The sequence below is a fragment of the Nannospalax galili genome, unplaced genomic scaffold, assembly GCF_000622305.1.
Source record: "Nannospalax galili isolate Female #2095 unplaced genomic scaffold, S.galili_v1.0 scaffold302, whole genome shotgun sequence".
Taxonomy (NCBI): domain Eukaryota; kingdom Metazoa; phylum Chordata; class Mammalia; order Rodentia; family Spalacidae; genus Nannospalax; species Nannospalax galili.
The window spans coordinates 1311869-1336708 of NW_008350120.1; the positions used below are offsets into that span (position 1 = coordinate 1311869).

At 49.5% G+C, this 24840-nt stretch overlaps 1 protein-coding gene across 3 annotated transcripts in view; it reads right to left on the bottom strand.

The window, feature by feature from the left end:
• Prkag2 (protein kinase AMP-activated non-catalytic subunit gamma 2) overlaps positions 1 to 24840 on the bottom strand; it is a 303018-nt gene that overhangs the window by 184921 nt on the left and 93257 nt on the right. For all 3 annotated transcript variants that reach the window (XM_008847248.3, XM_008847250.3, XM_008847249.3), the window contains exon 3: positions 23104 to 23383. In XM_008847248.3, coding sequence (XP_008845470.1) covers positions 23104 to 23383 — 280 coding nt within the window. The remainder of the gene's footprint in view (positions 1 to 23103; positions 23384 to 24840) is intronic.

The window sequence follows — 24840 nt, forward strand, 5'->3', positions numbered from 1 at the left end:
AAGAAGATCTCTTTCATTTCAGTTAATCCCAGATCCAGTCAAGTTGACATCCAGGATTAGCCATCACACCAGGCGTCTACTTGTCAAGATGTCTCTAAAGGTACATCAGGCCCAGGGCTCCAAAGACCCCCTAAACAAGTGTGGGAAGTACAAAAGTCAGCTGCTTTGTGGCCCAGAGGATGAATTCTGGGCTCAAAAGGCCACAGGGCACAATGGCTTCTAGAAGCCAGACTCTGAGGTGCCAAAGCCAAGCATCGATTCTGATTAAAGTGACACAGTAAGGTGGGAATGAGCCCCAACCTTGGCAAGGTGTGAGGCCTGAATCGAGGGTGGCCTTCAATGAGATGGCAGGTAGAGAGGCTGGCTGTCCAGACTCGTGCCAATGTGACCTCTGAGAGCAATGTGGGTTCAGTTGTTGGCTTACAATCTCCAGCCATTTAGATGGTTCGTCAACATTTTCTCCTATGACACAGATCCTAACACAGGCTGAACCCATTCGGGAGTCTCAGAGGGATCCCAAGAGACCGTATTAGAGGCATCCCATAAGCTGCAGAGACTGTTGTGCCCACTGTCCCTGCCCTGAGCTCCACTGCAATCACCGGACCACCATCTCTATCTTAAGCTCATAGCTCTGAGAAACACACTGTAATTACTGGCATCCGCCTCCTTCATTTCAACAAGTTTAAATGTCTACACAGAGCAGGCACCGAGGAGCAATACATTGAAGTGGTTTTGGTCATCGAAACTTGGCAGTCTTTAAACCAGACATATTGCGCATCAAAGGACTTTATCAAGAGAGTGAAGATGGCGCATACAAGAGCAGAAAATATTTGCAAGTCACATATCCGCTAAGTGTTCAGTGTCCAGAATCCCCACAAATCAGAAACAAAAACACAACACAATTAAAAAGGGCAGGAGGGGTTGGAGAGATAGCTCAGCAGTCAAGAGTGCTTGTTGCTTCTGCAGAGAACCTGGGTTTGGTTCCCTGGGCAACTCACAACTGCCTGCAACTCCATTTCTGGAGATCAGACGCCCTCTTCTGGCCTCCAGGAGCACCTGCAAGCATGTGGTGCACATAAACTCACACAGGCACACACGATACACATACATATAAATAAATAATCTTAAATGAAAAGAATTGGCAGGGGACGTCACGAGACACCTCTTCAAAGATCAACAGGGCGACAGGTGTGCTGGAAAAGGGAAGTGGAAATCCCAGCCACGATGAACTGCCTATGCTTCAGCAATGTGGAAAATTACCATCGACAAGGAGGTGGAAAAACGGGAACCTTAATATGCTGCTCCTGACAACATAAAATGGTGTGTCCACCGGGGAAAGCTGCTTGGCCATTCTAAGTAAGTTAAATAATGAATTACTATAAAATACAGAAATTCTACTTTTAGTTATCTACAAAATAACAGAAAAAAAACAAGTATTCAAGCAACCTGCACACAAATATTCATAGCAGTGCTAGTCACAAAATCCAAAAGGCAGAAGCAACCTAACATCCATCGTGGATGAAGGGGTAAATACAGTATGGTATATCTATACAGGGGAATATTATCCAACCATGAACAGCACAAAGTCATGATACATGGTACAGGTTACAATGTCCAAACAAAAAAAGTCAGAGAATCCAGTCCAAAGGCCACATGTTGTATGATTCCATGTTCATAAAAAGTCCAAAGAGACAAAAGATGAGCTGGTGCTTGCCAGGCGCCAGGAGTGGAGGATGGGAACTGCTGGGTGCTGGGGTGATCAGTGGTTTGGAGCATAAATCTCCTTAAAGGTTTGTGTGCTACTGGCTTGGCGCCCAGTGTGCGACACTAGTGGGAAGTGGAGTCTCATGGGAGAACAATCACTGATGGCTTGCCATAGAAGGGGATATGGGGACCTCAGCTCCTCTCTCTGCCTCTACTGAGGGTGCCATGAGCTGAGACGCCTCCACTGCCACATACTGCAACCACATGCACGGTGCACCACTCTGCAAGACTGCCTGGCCTTTCCTCAGTAAGTTCAACGTAGAACTACTGTGTAACCCAGATGTTCTTCCTCACCTCAGGCCCCAGAGCAACAGGGCCAAGCCACGGGGGCAGAAAGCTCGGAAGCCATTAACCCAAATACATCTTTCCTCCATTAAGTTATCTGCCTCAGGCACTTTGTCACAGTGACAGAACGCTAACCCACTGATGAAGCAGCCCCGGAACTAGAGAGCGGTGAGGACTGTGCAATGTTGGGGTACATTTGATGCCAGGCAACAATATGCTTTAAAATGGTACAGGTAGTAAGTTACATGATATGTGTATTTTACTACAATAAAAATGAAATTACACCTAGAAATACCAGAGAAAACTGCAAGAATACTCTCCCCTCATCTGGTTTCTAATGGAGGTGAGTGTGCTCACGCAGTCCTGCCATCTCCGCACAGCTGTCTGTTCATCTCTCCGGCCATCTTGGTGCAATGTTGTATTTTTTACAGCTACATAGTACTCTGCTGTGGGAGCAGGTTTCTTTACTCAGCTGCCCACCTGCTTATAAGCACTGAGTTCCTAGTTCACTGCTCAGAGGCCCTGGAAGCTATGCAGAGAGCACACTCAGGACCAGGGTCTTATTCTAAATGCCGTTTGTCACCAACAGTAACAAGGGCCACTTGGAGAAGTGGCTCATTCCAGGGCTGGGACAAGGGAAGTGTAAGATAAGCTAGAAATTCAGGCAGTGCTTACAACACAGCAGGGACAGCCAAAGGACATGGGGGCCACTTGAAGAGGCTCCTGCTAGCCACATCTCAGACAACCTGAATGTCATATCTGTCAATGGAAAATGCTAACCCACTGGCCAAAATATAAATGCACGAATCTGGACACACACATATATACATACATATATACTCACATACACATACATGCATATATACACACATATATAAACACACGCACACAGACACATTCATACACATGCATGAACGCATACACATACATGCACATGTACACATATACACATGCACATATACATGCATACACACATAACACCTGGTCACAAACATACATATACATGCATACATATACCTGTATGCATACACATACATGCACACAGACAGACTCACATGCACACGCACATATACATGCATACACACATAACACACACTCACATACATATATACATACACGCACACATGCATACACACATGCACACTTATACGGACACACATATACACATGCATACATATACACATATGTACAGACATACACATGTATATCCATGCATACCTGCATGAATGCAAACACACATACATACACAGGGAAGATGGCAGATCTTTTCCTGAGATGGAACCCTTCCAAGCAGCCAGTGTGGACTTAGTGATAAATTAGAACATCACTCCTTGGCCCCATCACAGTCCTAATTCAGGCAAGAACCACTGACCACTGCTAAAAGCAGCAAGTGAAAGTTGGATAAGAAAACCAGTGTTTCCACAACGTTCTAAACTAGCTGCCTGAGCAACCCTGCCTTATCACAGAGGGGAAGTGGCACTTTATGGAAGCAGAGGGCATTGCTGTCCAGACAGCCCCCAGCCGGTCACCAAGGCTGGTGTGAGCGGGAAGGCACCGGGGCAGTCACGGGCTCCCTGCTGTGAGGCCTGGGCACAGGGCTGCGGGTCTGTGACTAGCCTGCCAAGAGCTGACCCTGAACCTGATCATGAGGAAAGGTTGGGCACACCCAAAGTGAGGGCAGCTACACAATAGCTGGCCTGCGGCTTGCGTGCTGGGCAAGTGCTTAAGTCGTGGGGGATGAGACAGGTGGCGGGGCTGTGTGGGGCTGGGGAATGGAAAAGGGCCACCGCAGCAGTCACGTCTGGGGCGCTTTTCTTCCAAATGGCATCACTGAGACAATTTGCTGAATGTAAGCAAAGCCTGAAGCTCAGCAATCACAGTGTTAACGGCAGTCTCCTGGACAGCTACACTGTAGCTACCTTGTTTTCATGAAGCCTTTGGAGGTATGGGGGATGCTATCTTGTGACTTATTCTCAGTGGCCCAGAGTCCGTCTAGACACACACTACATGAGAAGGGGTGGGAAGAGACAGACAGAGCTTGGATCTAAGCAAACGTGAAGCAATGTTAGCTTTGGGGAATCGGGTGAGGGCACACAAGAACCCTTTAGAATGGACGTTTTTATGCGTACAAAGTGTGCACATGCATGTTCTCATGTGTGTGGAGGGAGTCTTCCTTGATCACTGTCCACCTTAAGTTTTTTTTTTTCTTTTCCTAAGTTTGAAATTGTCAAAACCAAAATGTTACTTTTCAGAAGGAACTGAAAGGGGCTGGGGATGCAGCTCTTTTGGTAGTTTGCACACGCAGGAGGCCTCGGGTTCAATGCCCAGCACCACATAAAGCATCCGAATCCCAGCACTCGGGAGGTAGACACAGGAGGATCAGAAGTTCAAGGTCATCCTCTGCTACATAATGAGTTAGGGATCAGCCTAGGCTACCTGAGAACTTCGCCTCAAAGGAACTGAATCATCAGGAGGTCAGGACCAGCAACTTTGTTACTGTCTCAGGCAGATCTTGAAGGGTGAGAAGTCCCTGTGAGTCACCACCATGGCACAGGAGATCCCCCAGAGTTTTTCTCTGGCTTCTCTCAAACAATTATAATCACCCCAACACTCACAGCCCAGCCTGGGCTAGCAGAGACACCTGCTCCTTCCAGGGGACAGGTGCATGGTTGGCCACCAGAGGGTGCCTTCCCACAAGCGCACTGGGTGCCAAGCCACATAACTGTGCCATGCAATGGCTGAACTTTTCAGGAAACTCGGATGCCAAACATACTTTTCCTTTCTTTGTGGACAGGCTCGATGAGTCACATTTTTCAGAAGGCTTGCAGACCTGCCAGCTGCCGTGATCCGGAAAGCTCCAGCTGTAGCCAGTAAGCACAAGTCCCAGGGAGGTGGCTGGGCCAGGGCGGGTGAGCTGTGGCCTCCAGTGAGGGAGCTGTGCCCAGGGAACGGGCCAGCCAGAGCAAATCTTGTTTTGCTGGGCACAGGGAAAACTCATGCTAAAACTCTGCTTTCTGGTAACATCTGTGGATAGACTAAGGGTGTTGGTCTACCCTTGGGAGCTGTGTGTGTGTCTGTGTGTGTCTCTGCATGTCTGTGTGTCTCTGTGTGTCTGCATATCCTGTTTATGTGTACATGTGCCTGTGTCTGTGTGTCCTGTTTATGTGTCCTCCATGTGCCTGCCTGCATGCATGCCTGTCTTTTCTCAGTGGTACATACAGCCCCCTCCCCTCACTAATTCAATTCCCACCTGTGTTCAAGCCCCTCCCCCCGCCCCTGCCATGGCTACTGTGGTATGAAGCAGATACCTGAAGTGAGGTGGCAGCCCCTGTGGTTGCCTAGAGGGAGGGTCCTTGTGGAGACCGAGGTAGTGCTCCCACCACAGGGGGCTGTGGGAGGAGAGGTAGCCCGGCTTCCTGCTGGAGTATATAACATGCTCTTCTGACTGCAGTGCAACTTCTTGGAAAAGCACCATGTTCTTTCCTAAAACGTCTCCACCAAGGGAACACGCATGCCCCGTGTTACTGCAGAGCCAGAGTCCCCTCTCTGCCTCTCCCCGCACTGTGAGCTTCCTCTCCTCAGGTTCTTCCTCCTGCTGTACTTTGTACTTCAGGAAGGCTAGTGACACCACTTCTCTTCCTCTCCAGCATCAGCACCAGTGTCACAGGCCCAGTGGAATCCTCTGAAGGCTAATGGCAAAAGTAGCCAAATTGAGGGCCCACAGTGACGTCCCATAGTACTAACTAAACAAGTGATCACAGACCAAGCGGGCAGCATGCCTTTGCTCATGCTCCAGCCTCCTTGGGGTGCCCCGACCCCTCCATACTGTCTTCTTTTTTCAACTCTCCAGCCCAGAGTAGAAGAACATTGTTTCTAATCTCTGGGCCACCTCCCAGGCTCTCGTGGGTGTGGAGGCTCTCCCGGGTGTGGAGGCTCTCCCTTTCTCTTGCAACCACAGGACCACATAATTACAACCATCCTAGCCTGACTAAGTCTGTCTGTTTGCAGTACACAGTGGCTCCACCTCCCCAAAGGACCCTGACTGGCACTGGACACAGAAGGTATCCTTGGAAAAAGGTGACAGAGAGTCATCTGGGCAGTCTGAGGAGTGATCAACTGTAGTGCTAGACCTCAGGCCTGGAGAAGCAAACTCGCCCTGGAGCTTTGGCTCCTGCTCTATATTTAGGCACAATGGCCCATTGATCCACACAGGCTGCCCCACTGCCCTGTGTTTGTTCTGTGGGGCAAGATGGGGCAGAGCACCCTTAGCCCCAGGAAGCCCTTGGCATGTAAATTGTAGACTTGGAGACTCCAAATTGAAGCCTTAAAAGCTGGAGTTCATTCTTCCCCACACAGTACAAAACCTTCAGTTTTATGGGAAAACAGACTTTTATTGGAAAAATAAACTCTGGTTGCTGGGCTATAAAGGAAGGGCTGTCTGAGATCCAAGGCCTCGATAGTGTGAAAGGGCCTGAAGTTTTACAAGTTAAATAAACTCCTCTGCAAGCTCATTCGCATTTCAAAAGCTCTCATGGCACACACTCTGATAAAGATCCAGACTGGCAGGACGGGGCAAAGTCTAGCTACCAGTTCCAGGGACAGAGGCTTTCCTGGTAGGAACTGGAGTGTTCTAATTTTGCTACAAACAGAAAATGAAATTCCTTTGGACATTCAAAGTACACATGACCTCGGTCATGGCTGTGAGCTAGGCTTGGAACCCGAGTTGGGATGGTACCCTTCTATGTCTCTGGCCAGAATGCGAGTCCGTCCCTCCACCCAGCTGACTGTCCACACCCTCACCAGACTGCTCTGCAGGCATTCCAAAGTCATCCCCGCTTCGCTGACCATCAAGGGTGGTATTTTCCAGACTGCAATCATTCCTGCCCCCCGGGTCATAAAAATCAGCCCTGTGGATCTGCTAAAGCACGCTAAAAGAATAGAGATGATAGAAGACATGGACTGGGGAAACACTGTTTCATGAAAACAGAATGTACAGAGTGGCAACCCTGAATGTACTTCTTATGTGTGCGTGGGGAGGGGGGCATGGTGTGTAGGTTTACTTGTGTGCACTTGTATGTGGAGGCCAGAGAACAACCTCAGTTGCCTATTCATCCTGGTTTTTGAGACAGGGTCGTTCATTGAACCTGGACCTCACCAGTTAGACTAGGCTGGTTGGCCAGTGAGCCCCAGGGATCCTCCCCCATTGCTGTCTCCACAGTCTTGGGATTACAAGTACATGCCACACACACAGCCTTTTTGTATGGGTTCTGGGGATTGAAGTCAGGTCCTGAAGCTTGCACCACAACCGTCTATCTCCCCCTTCCCCAGATGTATTCCCTACTGCAGACTGAAGTCAAACGTTTCCAAACCCACACTGCAGGGCAGGCACGGTTTCATGTCCAGGCTTGGTGCTTGAAATTTCCATCCTTAGGTGGATACAAATTGCCCAAAGTCTGGTGTGCTTTCACTACTGCAACTTTCTATGTGTCCTAACAGGTCTGTGGTCATGACCTGGAGTAGCCTTTGGTGTAATCAGAGGAGCCGGCCATCCAGGTCAGTGATTTTTGATTCCTTTTTTTCCTTGTAGAACAAAGATAATGTCTCAATGCCCAGTGGGGCCAGTTCCACCAGCAGCAGTCACTAGGTGTGATCCATTGCCCATTCAGACACGAGGCAATATACTGTTCAGTTGGGGGGTAGGGAGCTGGTCCAATGCCACTTTATCTCACTTCACAAGAACCTCTTACTGCACAATCACAGGGTTCTGATAAGACAACTGCTTTTCTGAAAGGGTCTGTTCATGTCTGGTTTTCATGCTAGACATTTCTTCTTAGTTAAATAATGAAAGTTTACGGAGACTTTGACTTCTATAAAGTCATCTTAGTCTAAATATCTTTGCTAGAATCTTTTTGATCTGTAAGAGAAGGGAAAAGAATAAAGGGACTAGAATTCGGAGACTCAGGAGCCCAGGGAGCCCAGAAGACAGAATAAGGAGACCCAATTGCGGATGAAAGCCAGCCTTCTCTCCCGAGTTACAGTAGCTTCCCCTTGTGTGTTGGGCACATACTCAGCGTAGAGATGTCACAGCTCTTCCCATGAGGGTGGTCATTGGTGCACTGCCAAGGATGGGTAGGACGAGGACCTGTGGACTGTAGAACTGGGAGAAGTAGAGGCAAGCATGCAAAGAGCTCAATGTACAGTTTCCAGAGACACGGAAGAGCAACAGAAGCCTGTCACAAGGCAACACAGGCGGGCTAGAGAGTTGGCTCCATGGTTAGAGCACCAGCTACCATCCGTAACTCCAGTTCCAGGGGATCCGACGCCCTCTTCTGACCTCCGAGGGCACTGCACGACGATGGGTGCACTTATACATATGCAGGCTATACAGTCATACACATATAATTAAACTAATAAATAAATTATTCAAAAGCCAAGGCAACACATGGTGCCAAGCTACTGGCAGTAACTGCTGTTCCCAGCTCTGACTGCTCAAGGCAATCAGTCGTATAAGGATTTCCAGAGAAGGCAGGCCTGGAGGGAGGTGCCCCAGGAAGACGGACACCATTGCTTTGATGCCCAGGTCTAGTTCGGTGGTGCCCAGCTAGTCCTCACACTTGCAGCCCTACCATATTTACCCTGAGCCATAGCCAGACAGATCAATTCCTCTAAAGTACAAGTCGTTCCTCTGGCCAATATCTGATGGCTTCCCCAGTCACTCATGTAAAGACTGGAACTCCCTACCCCACCTGGAAAGCCCCACTGACCTCTGACCTCACCTGTAGCTTGGCTTGCTCCTGCCCCACTCAGGCCTGGCCACACCGAGCTTCTCCCTGAGGGCTCAGAGGACAGACAGAAAACAAACACATTGCCATTCCCCTGCTGGGCATCATCATTGCAGCCATCCTCTGGGCCCTCTCTGCCCATCCCATCCGTTGCCATTGGAGAGGCTGGTGCTGATTTTCCTACATGTAGCAGCACCCCTGGAAGCCTGGGCCCTAGATTTCCTTCATGATATTTGATACAGAATATTTGGTAGGGTACATATTTCCCATCTGCCCTTTCAAGATGGCAGGGACAAGCTTGTTCTCTGTGGTCTCCCCAGCTGTCCAGTATTTGCAAGGTCTTGTGACATACGCACTGAATGTCAGACGACCCTCCCTGAAACGGCCTGGGCAGGTGTGCATCTGCTTTGCAGCCTCATTTTGCAGAGAGAACATAGACAGGGCTGGTTCCTCCTCCTTTTCCCTGGGCAGGACTAGCAGCTCAGGCCCAAGGATCAGCATGTGAGGCTATGTTGCCCTCTAGCGGCCACTAGGCCACAAAGCCTACTTGCTGAACCTGCATTCAAGGCTGTGGCCCTGGACAACCGGACCCAGCCATTTCCTCTCATCCCAAATTCTCAAATCAGATGTCATCATTTTTTCAGAAAATAAAGGTCGAAAGTAGATCAATATTAAGGCCATATTGTCTTGAATGTGGGGGAGGCTTAATACAGCGCAAGACATCCCACAGAGGTCCTCAAACCACCGCAGAATACAGGAAAACCTGTCAAAGATAAACGTTTTAGGGCTGGGGAGACATCTAAGTTGATAATGTGCCTGCTGTACAAGCATGAAGACCTGAGTTTGATACCCAGAACCCAGCAAAAACTCCACATGCCATGCTTGTAACCCCAGCATGGGGAGGGAGGAGACAGGAGAATCGCTGGCCCAGCCAGCCCAGCCTACCCAGTCAGTTCTAAGCCAACAAGGGACCCTGTGTCAGGAAACAAGACAGAAAACACCCAAGAAACAATAACCAAGGAAGACCTCTGGTCTCCACATGTTGCCCAACTGACAACATCACATATACCTAGGAGTTTGCCAATTGCCCTGGGCACATCCTTGGCCTCCTGAGCTCCACCTGCACCAGCCCTGTCCAGTCTCCTTGTCAGAGAAGACGCCTGTGCCATCTTATACGGAACAGCCCCTGCCTCAGCATCCAGTCTTTAACCACACTTTATTTTTCTTTGGTGTGTGGAAGGAATGAAAGTTTGTACTCCCATGCTCCACTCTGCCTCTCCAGCCTAGAGTCTGGAAAAGTCTATCCACTGCCTTGTCCACCGGTCACCTGGGGCAAGATGGGAGAATCTGCTCTGATGGCTTGATGATTCTGTATACAGAATTCCACGACTCCAAGGAGACTGGAGAGTAAGAGGCTCATTATTAAATGTAATGAAAAGTTAGCAGGCAGTTAGCTTCAAGATACAAACCCCACTGAGAATCATCTTGCCCACTTTTGGCATAGCTATTTTGTGCGTTGGCCTTTGTCCTGTGTTCTAGAAATCATGTTTCCACAGCTCAGAGGCAGGAATGGGGGTTCACCCTCATGTTCTTTGTTAGAAAGAGGCATCTTTTCTTTAAAAGCCCAGCCAATTTTTCCTGTTCTCACTCAGAAGCGGGTCCCTGGCCCACGGAAGAGGGCACTGTAACTGGATCAGACCGGCTCCACCCTGTGCTTCCTTGGTGTCCTAATAAAGCCGGGCTGTTATGAGGAAGCAGGAACGGCAGCTGTCCACAAGCTGTCAGTCTGTCACCACCTGTGGTAAGGGACATGCCGTGCACATTGGTAGATGCGATGGACTTTAGGGTCCAGGACAGGAGGAGAGACGTTGGGAGGAATGCATTCCTGCAGCAGAGGGTGGCACAGCCAGTGGTCCAGCTGCTGGGTGGGAAACGACTTGGCAGTAGGCCATGGATGCAGGAGGCGTCATGTACTGACGTGTGTTCACCACACTGCAGAGCACATGGTTAAGCCTGTGGAGCAGAGATGGGCACACAAAAGACTGCATGTAGCTTATCGGGGGCCCCACAAAGGAGCCAGCACTGAGGACACAGTGTTATTTCAATCAGGTCAGCGCTTTGAAAGCTAGGACAAGCAGTTCACTGCTTCCCAGGAGCAAACTCCAGGACCTGTGGGAGAGTGGCCAGCTTTGCTGAGCACCTGCTTGTTTGGAGAGGACTAGATGACACACACCAACTGCCACTACCAAGCTTTGTGTGGTAGTTAAGCTTTTCTGACAACCTGATGGGATTGAGCAACATCTAGGGGATGGGGTGGCACACCCCTAGGTGTGTCTTTAAGGGGGTTTCCAGAGAGGATTAACTGAGGGGAGTGTGGCTGGTGCTGTCCTATGGGCTGGGAGTACAGAGAGAATAAAGAGGTGAAAGGAAAAAGCCAGTCAGGCACAACCTGCTTCCTGCCCCACCAGGGTGTAAACAGGTCTGCTCCTCCTCTTCCTCCCCACCACGATAGGCTGAACACTCAGAAACTGAGCCTGAACAAACCTTCTTCCCTTAAGCTGTTTCTGTCATGTGTTTGGTCACAGTGATGGAAGAGGTAACTAACACACTTGGTGATCTGGAACAAGCCTCTTGCCTTCTGTGCCAGGGCTCGGCAGCTGTCTTGCAGCATTGCTGGGAATGAACTCAAGCCTTCACTGGGAGCTGGGACACTTGAGTGGTGTAAGAAGAACATGGGTGCTATCTTAAGGAATGTTCTCCTAGATCAAACGGGTCAGACACGTGCACACAGAACAGTTCTCTCAATAGCCCAGGGGGGAACCGGTGGATGGCTCCAGGAAAGATAAGCCAGAGGCATCTCCAAAAGCAAATTAACCCAGCACCCTAACATAGAACAAAGCACCCAGAGATGGGACGGGCACAAGCTGTGGCAGTGACAGCTCTGTCCTCGTATGCCTGTGAGTCCCTTCTCATCCCCTTTCCCTATTAGCCTATAAGCCTTGGAGGAGTTCACACTAAAACCAAACACTGAAAATGTCCATTTATCTTGTCCATCCTCCTGTCACACATCTGCCTGTTTTATGCCCTGTAAGAAACAAGCCTCAAGGCTTATATTCGACTCTCTTAGGGCTGCTCTTACTTCTGTCAGTAGGACACAGGGACACCTCCTCAGAGGCCCTCTCCCTGTCCCACCTCCCACCCAACAGGGCTCCATAGCAGAGGCCTCCACTCCAGCTGTTCTCTTTCCCTGTCTGGTTAAAGTGGGGACATTTTGTCTGGACACAGGGGTTGACTTCTGCTTAGAAGTCATTTGCTCTTTCAGACCCAGCTAGTGTCTGCATTTCCCAGAATTGACGGGAGAGTTCCATTGCAGGGGAAGGCACATGACCTGGAATAGGAAGCAAGGTGGCTCTCTTCTGGGACACAGGACACATGTGTCCCAGAAGAGGAAGGTCTGAGGCTGAACAGCTGGAAACCACCTGCCTGGGCTAGTGGTGGGTGGGGCTGATCTCCACACCTCTGCTCGCCCTTGAAACAGCTCAGGGTGGACCCCATGGGCCTCCCACAGCCCTGTACTGGATTCACTTCCAGGAGAAGGTGGAAATCCTGAGGAAGGACTTTCAGGTTAGGTATAAGTTCTCTTCTGCTGGGGCTAGGGGGTTGGAAGACAGCTGTGCTCTGCTGGCTGAGCCTCTGTGGCCTTGGTTGGAGAAGGCTTAGAAGACTTTTCCCAAAGGGTTATGATGCCCAAGTTTATAGAGAACCCAAACCATGTACCTCCTCATTCAGCCAGGATGCTGAGAACCCAAACCACACAGCATTGTCTACATTGGCCTGGCTGTTACTGCTGTCTTTAAATGTTTTATTCGTGTGTGTGTGTGTGTGGTGTGTGTGTGTGAGCGCGCACCATGTGTGTAGAGAGATCTGCAGAGGCCAGAAAGGGGCACTGAATCCCCTGGAGCTGGAGTTGCAGGTGGCTGTGAGCTGCCCAGTGTGGGTCCTGGGAACCAAACTCAAGTCCTCTGGAAGAACAGCAAGTGCCCTCTTCCACTGAGTCACCTCTCCAGCCTGTCGTTGCTGTCTTATCAGAAATGGTTGCTTCTCTACGCTCTCTGGTGGGTCAGTGGGCTGACACCTGTGCCAGGCCTCCTTACACTGCACACCCTGACTCCCTCTCCACCCCAGCCCTGTTCTTCCTCCAGTCCTGGGCTATTATCTTGTGATTTTTATTCAATTCTAATCCAGTCCCACCTTGAAAGACCCACTTTTCATCAAACTTGGAGGTCTAACACGTTCTGAGCCCATCTCCAAGATGCCATCAAAGCTCTGTGGGGGGACTGCTCCCCTACTGTGGTGACCAGTAAGCCACAGTGTCCCACTCTCAGGCTATGCTGGCAGCATTTGGCTAACCAGCTTCCCACAGGTTTTTCAGCATTTAATGGAAACAGGAGACAGGCCCGAGTATGCATGCCTGTAACCCCAGCACTCAGGAGGCCGAGGCAGGAGGCTCATGGACTGGGCTACATATTGAAGCTCTGTTCAAGAGCCAATAAAAGTCCCCAAACAAGTAACAGCAACAAAAGAGAAACAAGAAATTGTGCCAGGTGGAAGTGGTGAGAACAAACCATGCAACAGAGACAAAAGTAAAATCTCGGAAGAGCTCGCTTAGAAACCTCTGGTACGGCTGGGTGGCCACGAATGGCACTGGCCTGAATGGGGTCCCCCAAATTCACATCCTTTCAAGAACCTCAGATGTGAGCTTATTTGGAAATAGGGTCAGTATAGATGTAAACACCTAAGGTGAGGTTATCTTAGAGTGGGATAGGCCCTCTATCTCATGTGACTGGTGTCCTTTTAAGAGAAGAAGAAACGCTTGCATGGATGTAGCAGTGGTTGTGGTGGGGAGGAGGGGACCATGTGACAACAGAGGCTGAGTATATTGGCTACTTTTTTCTGCTGGGACCACAGTATCTGACAAAAACAAATTAAGGGGGGAGAGATTTATTCTGACTCATGGTTTCAGAAAGGTTTTGATCAATCATGGTGGGGAAGGCCTGTGGTGGAGTTCATGGAGATAGGAGCTTGTAGAGGGGGCTTCTCACATCATTACAGATCAGGAAGCAGGGAGCATCTGGGGCCAGGGCTGGGCTATCACCTTAAAACCCATCCTTAGTGATCTTCTCCCAACTAAGGTTCCACAGCCTTCCCAAGGGGCACCACCACCTGGGGAGTAAGTACTCAAAACCCGAGCCTGTAGGGGGACATTTCAGATTCAAACCATATCAGAGATTGAAGTCATGGGTTGACCAGAAGCTTAGCAAGGGCCTGAGACACAGTCTCTCCTCGGCCATACACGGACCAAGATGTTCCTGCTGACATCAAAGCCAGGTTTAGTGCCTCCAGAAGGTGAGGACATACATTTCTAAGTTTCTCAGCTTGTGGTACTTGGAGTAGTGGCCCAGGTGACTCATATATGAATCAAGAAGGTACTTGGCTCTGCTGCTGCTGCATCTGGGTGGAGACTGAGCCTTGAACCTTGAAACGAGTAGGCCCAACTTCTCACATGGAGGGGGTGGGAGGCTGACATGGTGAGCTTCTCACCTGCCTGCCTAGTGCATCGCCCCTGCCGGCTGCCAAGCATAAAGGTGCTGGCAGGGGAGAGGGCTCTGACTGCCTTCCTGCAGGCTTTCTGAGGAGTTTTGTTCTTGTGGACAGACCCACAAATAACACATGTGCTGCAGATATGTCAGCCGGGCTCAAGGAAATACTGGCTCAGGTCCCAAGTCCCTGACCTGGAGCTGAAGTTGGGGATGCGGTCTGCTGGCATGGTAGGGGTCTGTGCTCTTGAGCCCCAGTGAAGAGATCCTTCCCTTCAGCACCAGGCACTGCAGAAGCAGGATGTCGTGAAGACCATTTTCTGAGACATCATTACTTAAGATTCAAGCCCTGCTGAAGGCTATAATCTCATGTTTGCTATTGTGAAAATCAAGCCAGGGCATCATCCCCCCTGCCCTGCCCTGCTCCAAGTATCTAGGTTGTTTCCAAAGATGACATGGCCTTCTGTTTCTTAGGCGCTAGTGATTTCCACTAGCATATGAGTGGTTGGTTGGTAAGCTGAAATTCTTCCCTCCTGTCCTGGGTTCACATCAGCTTGACGCAGCCTGGAGTCACCACAGAAGGAATCCTCAGTTGAGGTATTTCTCAGATCAGATTGGCCGGTGGGTTGGCAGGTCTGTGGAGGACTGTCTGGTTGTTAACTGATGTGGAAGGGCCCAGCCCACTGTGGGTGGCAGCATTCGCTGGGCAGGTGGTCTTGGGCTGTATAAGGATGAACCTTAGAGCAAGCAGAGAGTGAGCCAGCAAGCAGTGTTCCTCCACGGTTCCTGGCTTGAGGTTCCTGTCCTGGCTTCCCTCAGTGATGGACTGTGGCCTGCAAGTGTCAGCCAAAGAAACCCTTCACCTAAGTTGCTTTCAGTCAGTGTTTTATCACAGCCACACAAAGGAAACTAGGACACTTCCAGAACCCTGGTCCAGAGCTTGAGTGCCCAGTGTCCCATGTGTGTCCATGCTGTCTGCGTCTGACTCCTTGAACCCGTGTGGTACACACAAGGCTGCCACAGGAGAGGCCTTCATTTTTTCATTGGGTCACCGTTTGCCTGGCTTGAAGTATTTTTGTGCACTATCGTGGTAGACCTACAAAAATGCAACATTCAATTCCAGCTTAGCATTCGTGTTTCCCGTTTATAGACCTAACCTAGGACATGCACAGATGCCCTTCAACTCACCGTGAGGCAGGCCACCAAAAGTCTGCTGCAGATTGAAAAGATTCTAAGCTGAAAATGCATTCAGTACACTTGGCCTTCTGTGAATGTGCCTTTCTCTCCATTTTAACTCAAAGCCTTAAGTCTATTAAAGCAGAGGCCTGCATATGGGTTAAGAGTGGATGTGGAGCTAGCCCACCTGAGTTCAAGGCTCTGACACTTGCAAGCTGTGTGGATTTCAGTCAGCAGCCTAACCCTCAGCTTCTGTTCTGACAAAGTAACATGTTTCATAGTGTTGCAATGATGACTGCGAGAATTCCTGCACACAGTGCCCTTAGGACATGCACAGAAGGCATGACTTACGATTATCATCTATGATCAGGGAACGGAGCTTAATAACATGGAACTAAACTGTCCTCAAGGCCAGGCCTCACTGCATGGGAAACATTAGTTTTGCTTGTTTGTTTGAGACGAGGTTTTGCTTTGTAGGCCAGGCTGGCCTTAAACTCACGGCAGTGGACAATGGGCTCTCCGTATATGGTGCAGTGGGGAGGAGGCTGTGGAGACCCACAGGTGGGTGGGGCTGCATCCAGGGAAGCTGGGAGAGCAGACTGGGCCTCCCCAGAATGCAAAGGATCTCTTAGCTGATGGTATTTGAGACTGGGGCACAGGAGAGCTTGCTCCTCCCTCCACTTTCCTCCAAGCAGGACAGATTCACAACAAGGCACCTGTCTACACTCTGCCAGGGAGAACATAAGTCACCAGGGAAGGTAGTGGTAGACGCTCAGGGCCTGGAGACGACACCAGATGGACCTCAACGCTCTTGTGTGTGGGTTCTTTGCATCCCTCCCCCTTCCCACCTGTACTGAGGCAAAGTCCCTTCCACCCTCTTCAAGCTCACCAATGTCTACTGAAAGTGCTGAGTGGGTCGGAATCTGAAGCCACCTGAGAACTCATTCCTAGGTGTCTCCCACGCATAATGAAATACACCTGATCACAGCTCTTGTTTTGCTCTTGTTAATGTGTCTTTGGCTATGGGAGTCTGTTCCACATAAGATCTATTGGGTTCATTAACCTCCACCACAGGCTTCATTTACAAAAGGAGTGCCCAGCTTGCTACTACATGGCAGGCTGGGAAGAGACTGAGGAAAATCTCAGACATTGCTCTGCACCGGAGGACAGAGGTGCGCATTGGCAGAAACCACAGGCCTTCCAGGACATGAGCACCCAGGGAGATGAAGGATGAGAGCCCTGGCCAGCCTGGGGTCCCCTGCTGGACTCAAGAACCCTAGAGAGTCTAGAACTGTGGCTTCCATCCCTATTCCCTCTCCTGTTTTCAGTGCCTAAAGCCTGGAATGACTTCTTTTCCTTACTTAGTTTCCTTTCTATAATGACAGTGACCAGGAGACTGGAGAGATGGCAGCACTGGCCGCTCTTGTAGAGGACCTGGGTTCAGTTCCCAGCACTCACAAAGCAGCTCACAACCATCTGTAACTCCAGTTCTAGGGGATCCAATGCCTTCTTGTGGCCTCTGCAGTCATTGTACGAACATAGTGCACTTATGCATATGAGGGCACAACACTCATACACATAAACTACAAATGAATACAATTAATTTTTTAAATAATTAAAAATGGCAGTGATGAGCCAGGCAAGGTGGCTCATGCCTTTAATTCCAGTATTTGTGAGGCAAAGACAGGAAGATCTCTGTGAGATCGAGGCCAGCCTGGTCTACATAGTGAGTTCAAGGCCAACTGGGATTACAGGAAGACACTGTCTCAAAAAGCAAAAGACAAAACAAAAAAAAAAAAAGAAGAAGAAGAAGAAAAGAAAGGCAGTGACCACAATTCTGTTTCCCTCTTACTTTTGATAATAGAAACCAATGTTGATCAAGCGGTATGTCTGCACCACCTTGGAGCCTGTTCAAACTTTAGATTCTGCCAGGCGAGGTAATGCTCGCTGTAATCCCACCACTCAGGAGGAATTCAAGGCCAACCTTACCTATACAGTAAATTGGAAGTGTGTGTGTATTTGTGTGTGTGTATGTGTGTGTGTGTGTGTGTGTGTGTGTGTGCGTGTGTGATGGTTGGTCTGGATTGCCAACTTGACAGGATTAGAGTCACCCAGAAAACACACCTATGGCACACCTACGAGGGTGTTTTCAGAGGACTCACAGAGGGGATGACCTGCCTAAAGTGGGCACCTGCAAGCAGTCCAAGGAAAACTGCTGCTTGCTTGCCTTTGCTTTTCCTTCCTGAGTGTGCCCATCTTTGCTGCCATCAACCTCTGATGACTTCAGACTCTAGCCTTGTCAGCCTTCCAATGTGGACCATGTCACAGTTACTCCTCAAAGGAGCTCCAGGCCGTCAGCACCAGGCGCTGAGGCATCCAGCTCCTTAGACTGGTTAGCAGTGAGGTCTTTACTAAGTATGTAGACAGCCATTGCTGGACTACCTAACCCCTATTGTGTGAGCCAATCTAATTTATCCACTCTTCTAATACACACACACACACACCCCATTGGTTCTGTTCTTCTAGAGAATACTGCCCAATACCCTGCCTCAACAAACCAAAACCAAAACCCTTTTTGTTTCAACAGTTATCACGTGCACTTAAGTCCTAGGGTAGAAACAGAATGCAGACACAGAACTTGAGACTGAGGCCTCAGAAGATGTGATCAAGTCATAGCCACAGCCTTCTGATTGCTGTGGGGTGGGAATGGCACTAGGTCACCTCCCACAGGGGAAGCATTACACACTTATAACTCTATGTTGGATCATTGGACCAGGTTTGAGGAAGGCATCTTTGTGTACACAGGGAGAGAAAGAGAGACAGAGAGAGAGACAAAGAGAGGGGGAGGAGGAAGAGGAGGAGTAGGAGGAGGAGGAGGAGGAGGAGGAAGAGGAAGAGGAAGGTGGTAGTCATAACTGGTTAGGCTGTCAACTGAGCTTCCTGTCTTGAACTCCCCCTCCCCACTCAGGTTCCTGGCCATTTGGCTGTAGAACTCCCAGCGCTGGCCATCACTCAGTGACTTGGGGATTCTCACTTTGCTAATCAGATACACTGAAACAAGGACTTGAGAAGTGTAGCCTAGACATAAAGCCAAGGGATATTTTGTATCAAATAGAAAGTACACACACAGCGCTCCCCCCCTCCCCCCAGCCAGCAAGATTCCTTTCCTTCTTGGAGTATTCGCAAATCTTTGTTTGTTTCTTTGTTTATTTGTCTTTTTTGAGACAGGGCCTCTCTGTAGCCCCAGCTGGCCTGGAACTCACGGAGATACCCCTGCCTCTGCCTCCGGAGTGCTGGGACTAAAGGCATATGCTACCATGCCCAGCTTATTCTCAAATCTTTTAAATCTACAAATACCTCCAATCCTCCCAATAAACTGTCTTCCTTACTTAACAAGCAGGAGGGTAGCTGGGTGCTGTAGCACTTTACTATAATTCCAGCATCAGGAATTGCATAATGCCTGTGAGTTGGAGGCTAGCCTGGACTATACCCCAAGTTGGAGGCCAACCTGGGCATCATAGGAAGATCTCAATTCAAAAACAACAAAACAAAAACAATAGGGTGACAGTGCAGGGATGGGACTAAAACACAGCTTCAGAAATATGGCATTTCACATCCCAAGAGCCTTTTGGACAAATTTGGGTCAAAGACTTCTAACAGGCAGCACAGACATGAAAACTGGGCCGTTATATGATTACTGTCCACTCTAGATGAAAGTGGGCCAGCTGATCAGTACAGCTATTCTTGGTACAGAGAGCAGACGGGGAAGTCCACCCAGGACCATGTATAATGAGCAACGTCCTCTTGACATCCCTGTGATGGACACAGTGGGTATCATGGGACTGTTACCACAAAGCACCTCTACTCCACGAAACGAATCTGGGCCAGTAGGGAGCAAACGTTGTCTGGGTACTTTGATCCAGGAATAGGTTTTCAGTGTTGGGAAAAGCAGATAAATTGTCTACCCTCCAGTCAACCTCACACCAGGTACAACAGAAGCAAGTAGAGAGGTCAGGCAGACTTCCGCTGCAGGCTCCATCTGGCTCCAGATCTGTACTTTGGTCCTTAGTGGACCAGAGGGTTAGGGCAGGTTGCCTGCTTATGGGGAATGCCCAGGAGCTAGGCATGGGGTTCAAGGGCAACAACACGAGCAACAGCCCTGGGGAAAACAATCTGGTAAATCTATTCCTCGTCCCACAGAGAGCTTCTTGGATAAAGTCAATCCCTCACACAGCCTCATCAATTATCCTGAATAGCCCAGGGCCATTCCATAGCTCTTCCTAGGTCCATGTCTGCCCGGCAGATGGGAAAGAGGAGCCTTGACAAGCCATGCCTGCCCTGAACACGTAAAGGCCTTCTAGACTAAACTGGAGGAGGAAGCATGGCCCTTGGTCCTTCCTGGGAGGCTGGTAGCATGGCCCATGGTCCACGTCTGAGACCCCATCCAATGAATGCCTACCTCCATGGTGGGGTGTCAGGTACCCAGTTACCTGCACATCCTATAAGGTGGGCCCTACAAGGTACATGTAACCCAGCCCCATGCTGCTGCTGGCAGCTGTCTGCTTTACTGACTTGGGACAAACTGAAGTCGAGGCTTGCAAAGCTCACAAACTGCCCGGAGCTCAGGCTGTAGGCACGGAGTACACACATTCCTGTGCCAGATATGTATACACAGATGGAATACACACACACATGAATACTTCTGTTGACTCCACTTAAGTCCCTCAGGTCTGCCCCAATCACATAACTAGGGGACATCACATGTGTCTCATTCACTCGAATTCCTCTAGCTCTGCCACACCAAACGTCCCCTGCCAGAACTTGACCAGGAGCATAGCCCTTAGCTGTCCCCGCTATGACCTCTGTCCTCTGTTCCCAGACAACACCTACCACCTCCAATCGGTGCCATGCTGCTGCCTCAAAGTTCATTCTCTCGAGGTATATTTATCTTTTAAGGCAGGCCTGGTGGCACAGACCTGCAATTCCAGCTACTCAGAAGGATGAGGCAGGAGGGTTGCAAGTTTAAAGCCTGCCTGGGCTTCAGAGTTAGTTCAAATTCTGCTGACCCTCTTTATCTGTGGGTTCCATATCTGTGGATGCAACCAACCACAGAACAAAACTATTTTTTTTTAAATTGCATCAAAAAAAAGCCAGGGGCTGGAGAGATGGCTCAGTGGTTAAGAACACTGGTTGTTCTTGCAGAAGACCTGGGTTCAAATCCCAGCATCCACATGGCAGCTAACAACTGTCCGTAACTCCAGTTCCAGGGGATCTGACAGCCTCTTGAGCACTAGCTGCTCTTCCAGAGGACTTGGTTCAGTTCCCAGCACCTACATTGTAGGTCACAATCATCCATAACTTCAGTTCCAGAGGATCTGATTCTCTCTTCTGTCCTCCTAGGGCATTGTACAACTTGGTTGCACTCATACACATGCAGGCATAACAATCATACACATAAAAATAAATAAATAAATAAATAAATAAACAAACAAACAAATAAGCCAGGTGTGGTAGTACATGCTTTTAATCCCAGCACTTGGGAGACAGAGGCAGGTTGATCTCTATGACACTGAGGCCAGCCTGGTCTACAGAGTGAGCTCCAGGCCAACTGGTACTATAGGAAGACTCTGGTTCAAAAAACCAAAAAAAAAAAAAAATTGCATCTGTGTGAAGGATGGGGTGGGAGCACACACGCTGTGGTGCACAAGTGGAGGTCAGAGGACAACTCTGTGGAGTCAGTTCTTTCCCCCCGTCTTTATGTGGGTTCTGAGGATGGAACTCAGGTAGTCTTGCTGACAGCAAGAGCCTTTACCTGCTGAGCCATCTCTCGAACCCCAAACTCTTTCTTGTCATTGCTCCCTAGACAATGGCATGACATATTTACAGATGTGTCCCAGCTATTCGCACAGCACGTACATAGTGCCAGGTTTTATAAATAATCCAGAGGTGACTTAAAGTATACAGGAGGACTGCATAGGTTTATGTAAGTGCTGCGTTGTTTTGTTTGAGGGATTTGAGCATGCTCAGGGTTTAGAGTCCACAGTGAGTCCTAGAACCAATCCACTGTAGATACTGAGGGACTGCTGTATGTAAGAATTTCAGGGTGTGGTCCAGCCATCTGAGGATGCTAGACCATTTCAGCACTAGAGGGGGTACATTCTGCTCCTGACTGGACACTGTAGATGGACAGTGGCCTTCCCTAGCTGGCCTCAAGGACTGCTATCATGTGGCACAGGATGTTCTTGTATGTACAGCATGTTATAGTTCACGTGTTACAGGTTCATGGGAGGCAGAAGAGCTGGCATTCTGGGAAGATGGCTTTTGGGGTACTAGGACAAATATCCCACAGATGACACAAATACACAAACAGTAAAGAAAAGGAACTCGGGAAGACTGAGATTCCATACTTTCTCCAGCTGGCTTGCCAGACAGACATGACTCCTACAGGCAAACACAACCCAGAGGGAAAGGAAGGCCCTTGACCTCTGATGCTCAAGGGCAAGTTCCTTTTCCATTCATCATCTTCCCAAATGCAACTGTTCTAAACTAGCAGGAAAAACAAAGCAAAACAAAACCGGGAAGAGAAGACAGAGACAGAGAGGAAATAAGCTCCTTGCAGTGTGAGTTTGAAAAGCCTCTACAGGCTCACACGTTTGAATACTTGGTCCCTAGCTGTGGAGCTGGTTTGGGAAAGTTATGGAACCTTTAGGAGGTGGAGCCTCACTGGAGGAAGTTGACAAGGCGGAGGGGCTTGACGTTTTATAACCTAACCCCACTTCCTGTTCAGTCTCTGCTTCCTGAGTGTGGAGGCAGGGTGACCAGCCAACCTCCCACTCCTGCCACCATGTCTTCCCCCTCATGATGGACTGTGAGCCAAAATGAAACTCTTTCTCCTTAAGTTGCCTTTTGTCAGAGATTTTATCATCACTACAGAAAAGTAACTAAGATGCCCCTTTATGTAGCAATTGGCTTCAACATTTCATATTATGGTGAGTGGCACTCAAGTGACAATCACTTATCTTCAGACCACAAATAACTTAAGAGTTGATGTGATCTTTTCTCTCCAGTACAAACATTTCCTTTATGTTTTTCCAGCCAATCTATCCCACCTTCCATTCCTAGGTACACAAAGCACCAATAGAAAAACTCAGGATCTCCCATAAACAGAATCAATATGCCCAGATCCAAATCATCCCCAGGAGCTAGGCCCATACAAGGCAGCATGCCAACCCCAGGCTCAGGTCTACCTTGAGTGCTGGTGGTGAGTGTTTGTCCTTACAAGTCAGACTGTGACTCTTAGGAAGTTTCTAGTTTACCCCATGGAAGGATTAATGAGGGTAGAAAGTGACAGGTGGAACTGGAGGTCAACACACACGCAAGCACTCATCACCGAGTCACCAGCAGCCACCTTGTGGCTCTGATGCCACTTGGCTGAGTGACCATAGAGCAGGTTCCTTGCAGCCCAGCACCCACCTGAAACCAAAGCATCAATGTCTTACTTTTTCTGGAACGTGAGAAGAACCTGATGCCTCCGGGTGAGGTAGACGGGTTGGAGTTGGGTGAAGACTCTTTGGATGAGGAACGGAAGATCCCGCTGAAGCTCATGCGGCGTGGGGAGCGCGGAGGGGACTCCTGGTAGGAGAATGGGAACACAGTTTTGGGAGAGCCAGGGCTTGTCTTGGGCCTCATGGGAGCAGACACAGGGCTGGAGGGCCGAGGTTGGGCACCCCTGGAGAAGAGTCCTCTGGAAGGGCTCCCTGAGCTGAAGGGGTTGTCCACCTGCAGAGAGACAGACAAATGGAAGCGGTCACAGTGTTCTGGACACTGTTGTCCTCCCTGTAGCAGACCTGACATTATTACTCCTCTCACCCTTACCAAGCAGACAAGACAGAGCAGTTTGACCCTGAATTCTCCTATAGAGATGGCCACAGAATGGTCTAGGGGTCAGCACCTGCCCCGTAGATGCTCACCTTGAATGCTCGGTACCTCCCAGAGCCCCATGGCCACTCCATGTAGCTCTCTCATAGGGCCCTCCGGGGAGCACAGGAAAGAACAGAAGGCAGAGGGAGCCCGACGTCACTGCTCTTCCCTTGACCACCCTCACGTCCACCCTCTGCTTTAGCTCTGAAAGCCCCACTTGTCCCTCTCTAGGTCTGATGGCACAGATGCGGTTCTCTGGTCCCCTTAGTAGAAAAAGTATGAGCCCCTATGATCCGGAACACACGGGGCCTGGGACCTGCTCCAGAAGATGCTGGTGTGAAGAAGTGATGAGCTTCACTCTAAGCTACTGTGGCATTTGAATGACTGAAGTCACTCACAGAGGTCAGGAAGAGAGCTAACAAGACCTCAAATTTCAGAGGCTCACTTTGTTGATAACACTATGGAGATTGTTTGAAAAATAATCAGGCCCCTAACTTTAACCTGAGGCACACAGCTCACAGACTCCAGAACGTTCAATATTCCTGTTGTGGAAGAGGTTCAGGAGCTTCAGCTCTGCAGTCTGGGGGTCTGGTTTTGAGCTCAGATCTGTCTGCCATTTACTGTGTCATCTGGCATGTTTCTTGGTCTTGCTGCCTCAGTTTCCTTCTCTGTGAAATAAGGACTTTGCAGGGCTGTATGGGTGTTAATGTTCCGACATCAGCATGGGACCCGATCTGCAGCAATGACAAGGTGTGTAGTAATCTGTGGACCCATGACTTGGTACACCTGCAACACTGGAGCCAAAGTCAGAACAGAAACAGTCAGAAACAGAAAGGCTCCGGGGACAAGAATCAAACCCGGGACATGCTGTACACTGGTAACCAAGGCTGTGCTAAGAAGATGAATCCCAACACGGACTCTGAGCAGGGCTCTGTCCCAGCGTGGAGGTGAGAAGCTGGCTAGGACCCCTGCAAGTTCTCTCATCAGTAGAGGGCGCCTATGAGCTCCAAGTACAGGCATCTTTAAGACTATGCTGTCCCTGTGCAGATGCCCCCTTCAGTGCACGCCCCTTCAGTGACCACCAACCTCCAAAGGGTCTCACTCTTCTATGATTCTTCACCTGACCATGAGGTACTGGTGTTGGTATTGCCCATGTGGAGGTATGGGACCCACATGGTGCCAACATCTTCCTGAATGGCCTTGGAGGCTAAAGAATGGTGTGTGACCAGGATCATGTAACTCAAGCCACCTCTTTGCAAAGTTTACCTCTCTGTCTCCCTGTTTCTGTCTCTCTGTCTCTCTGTCTCTCTGTCTCT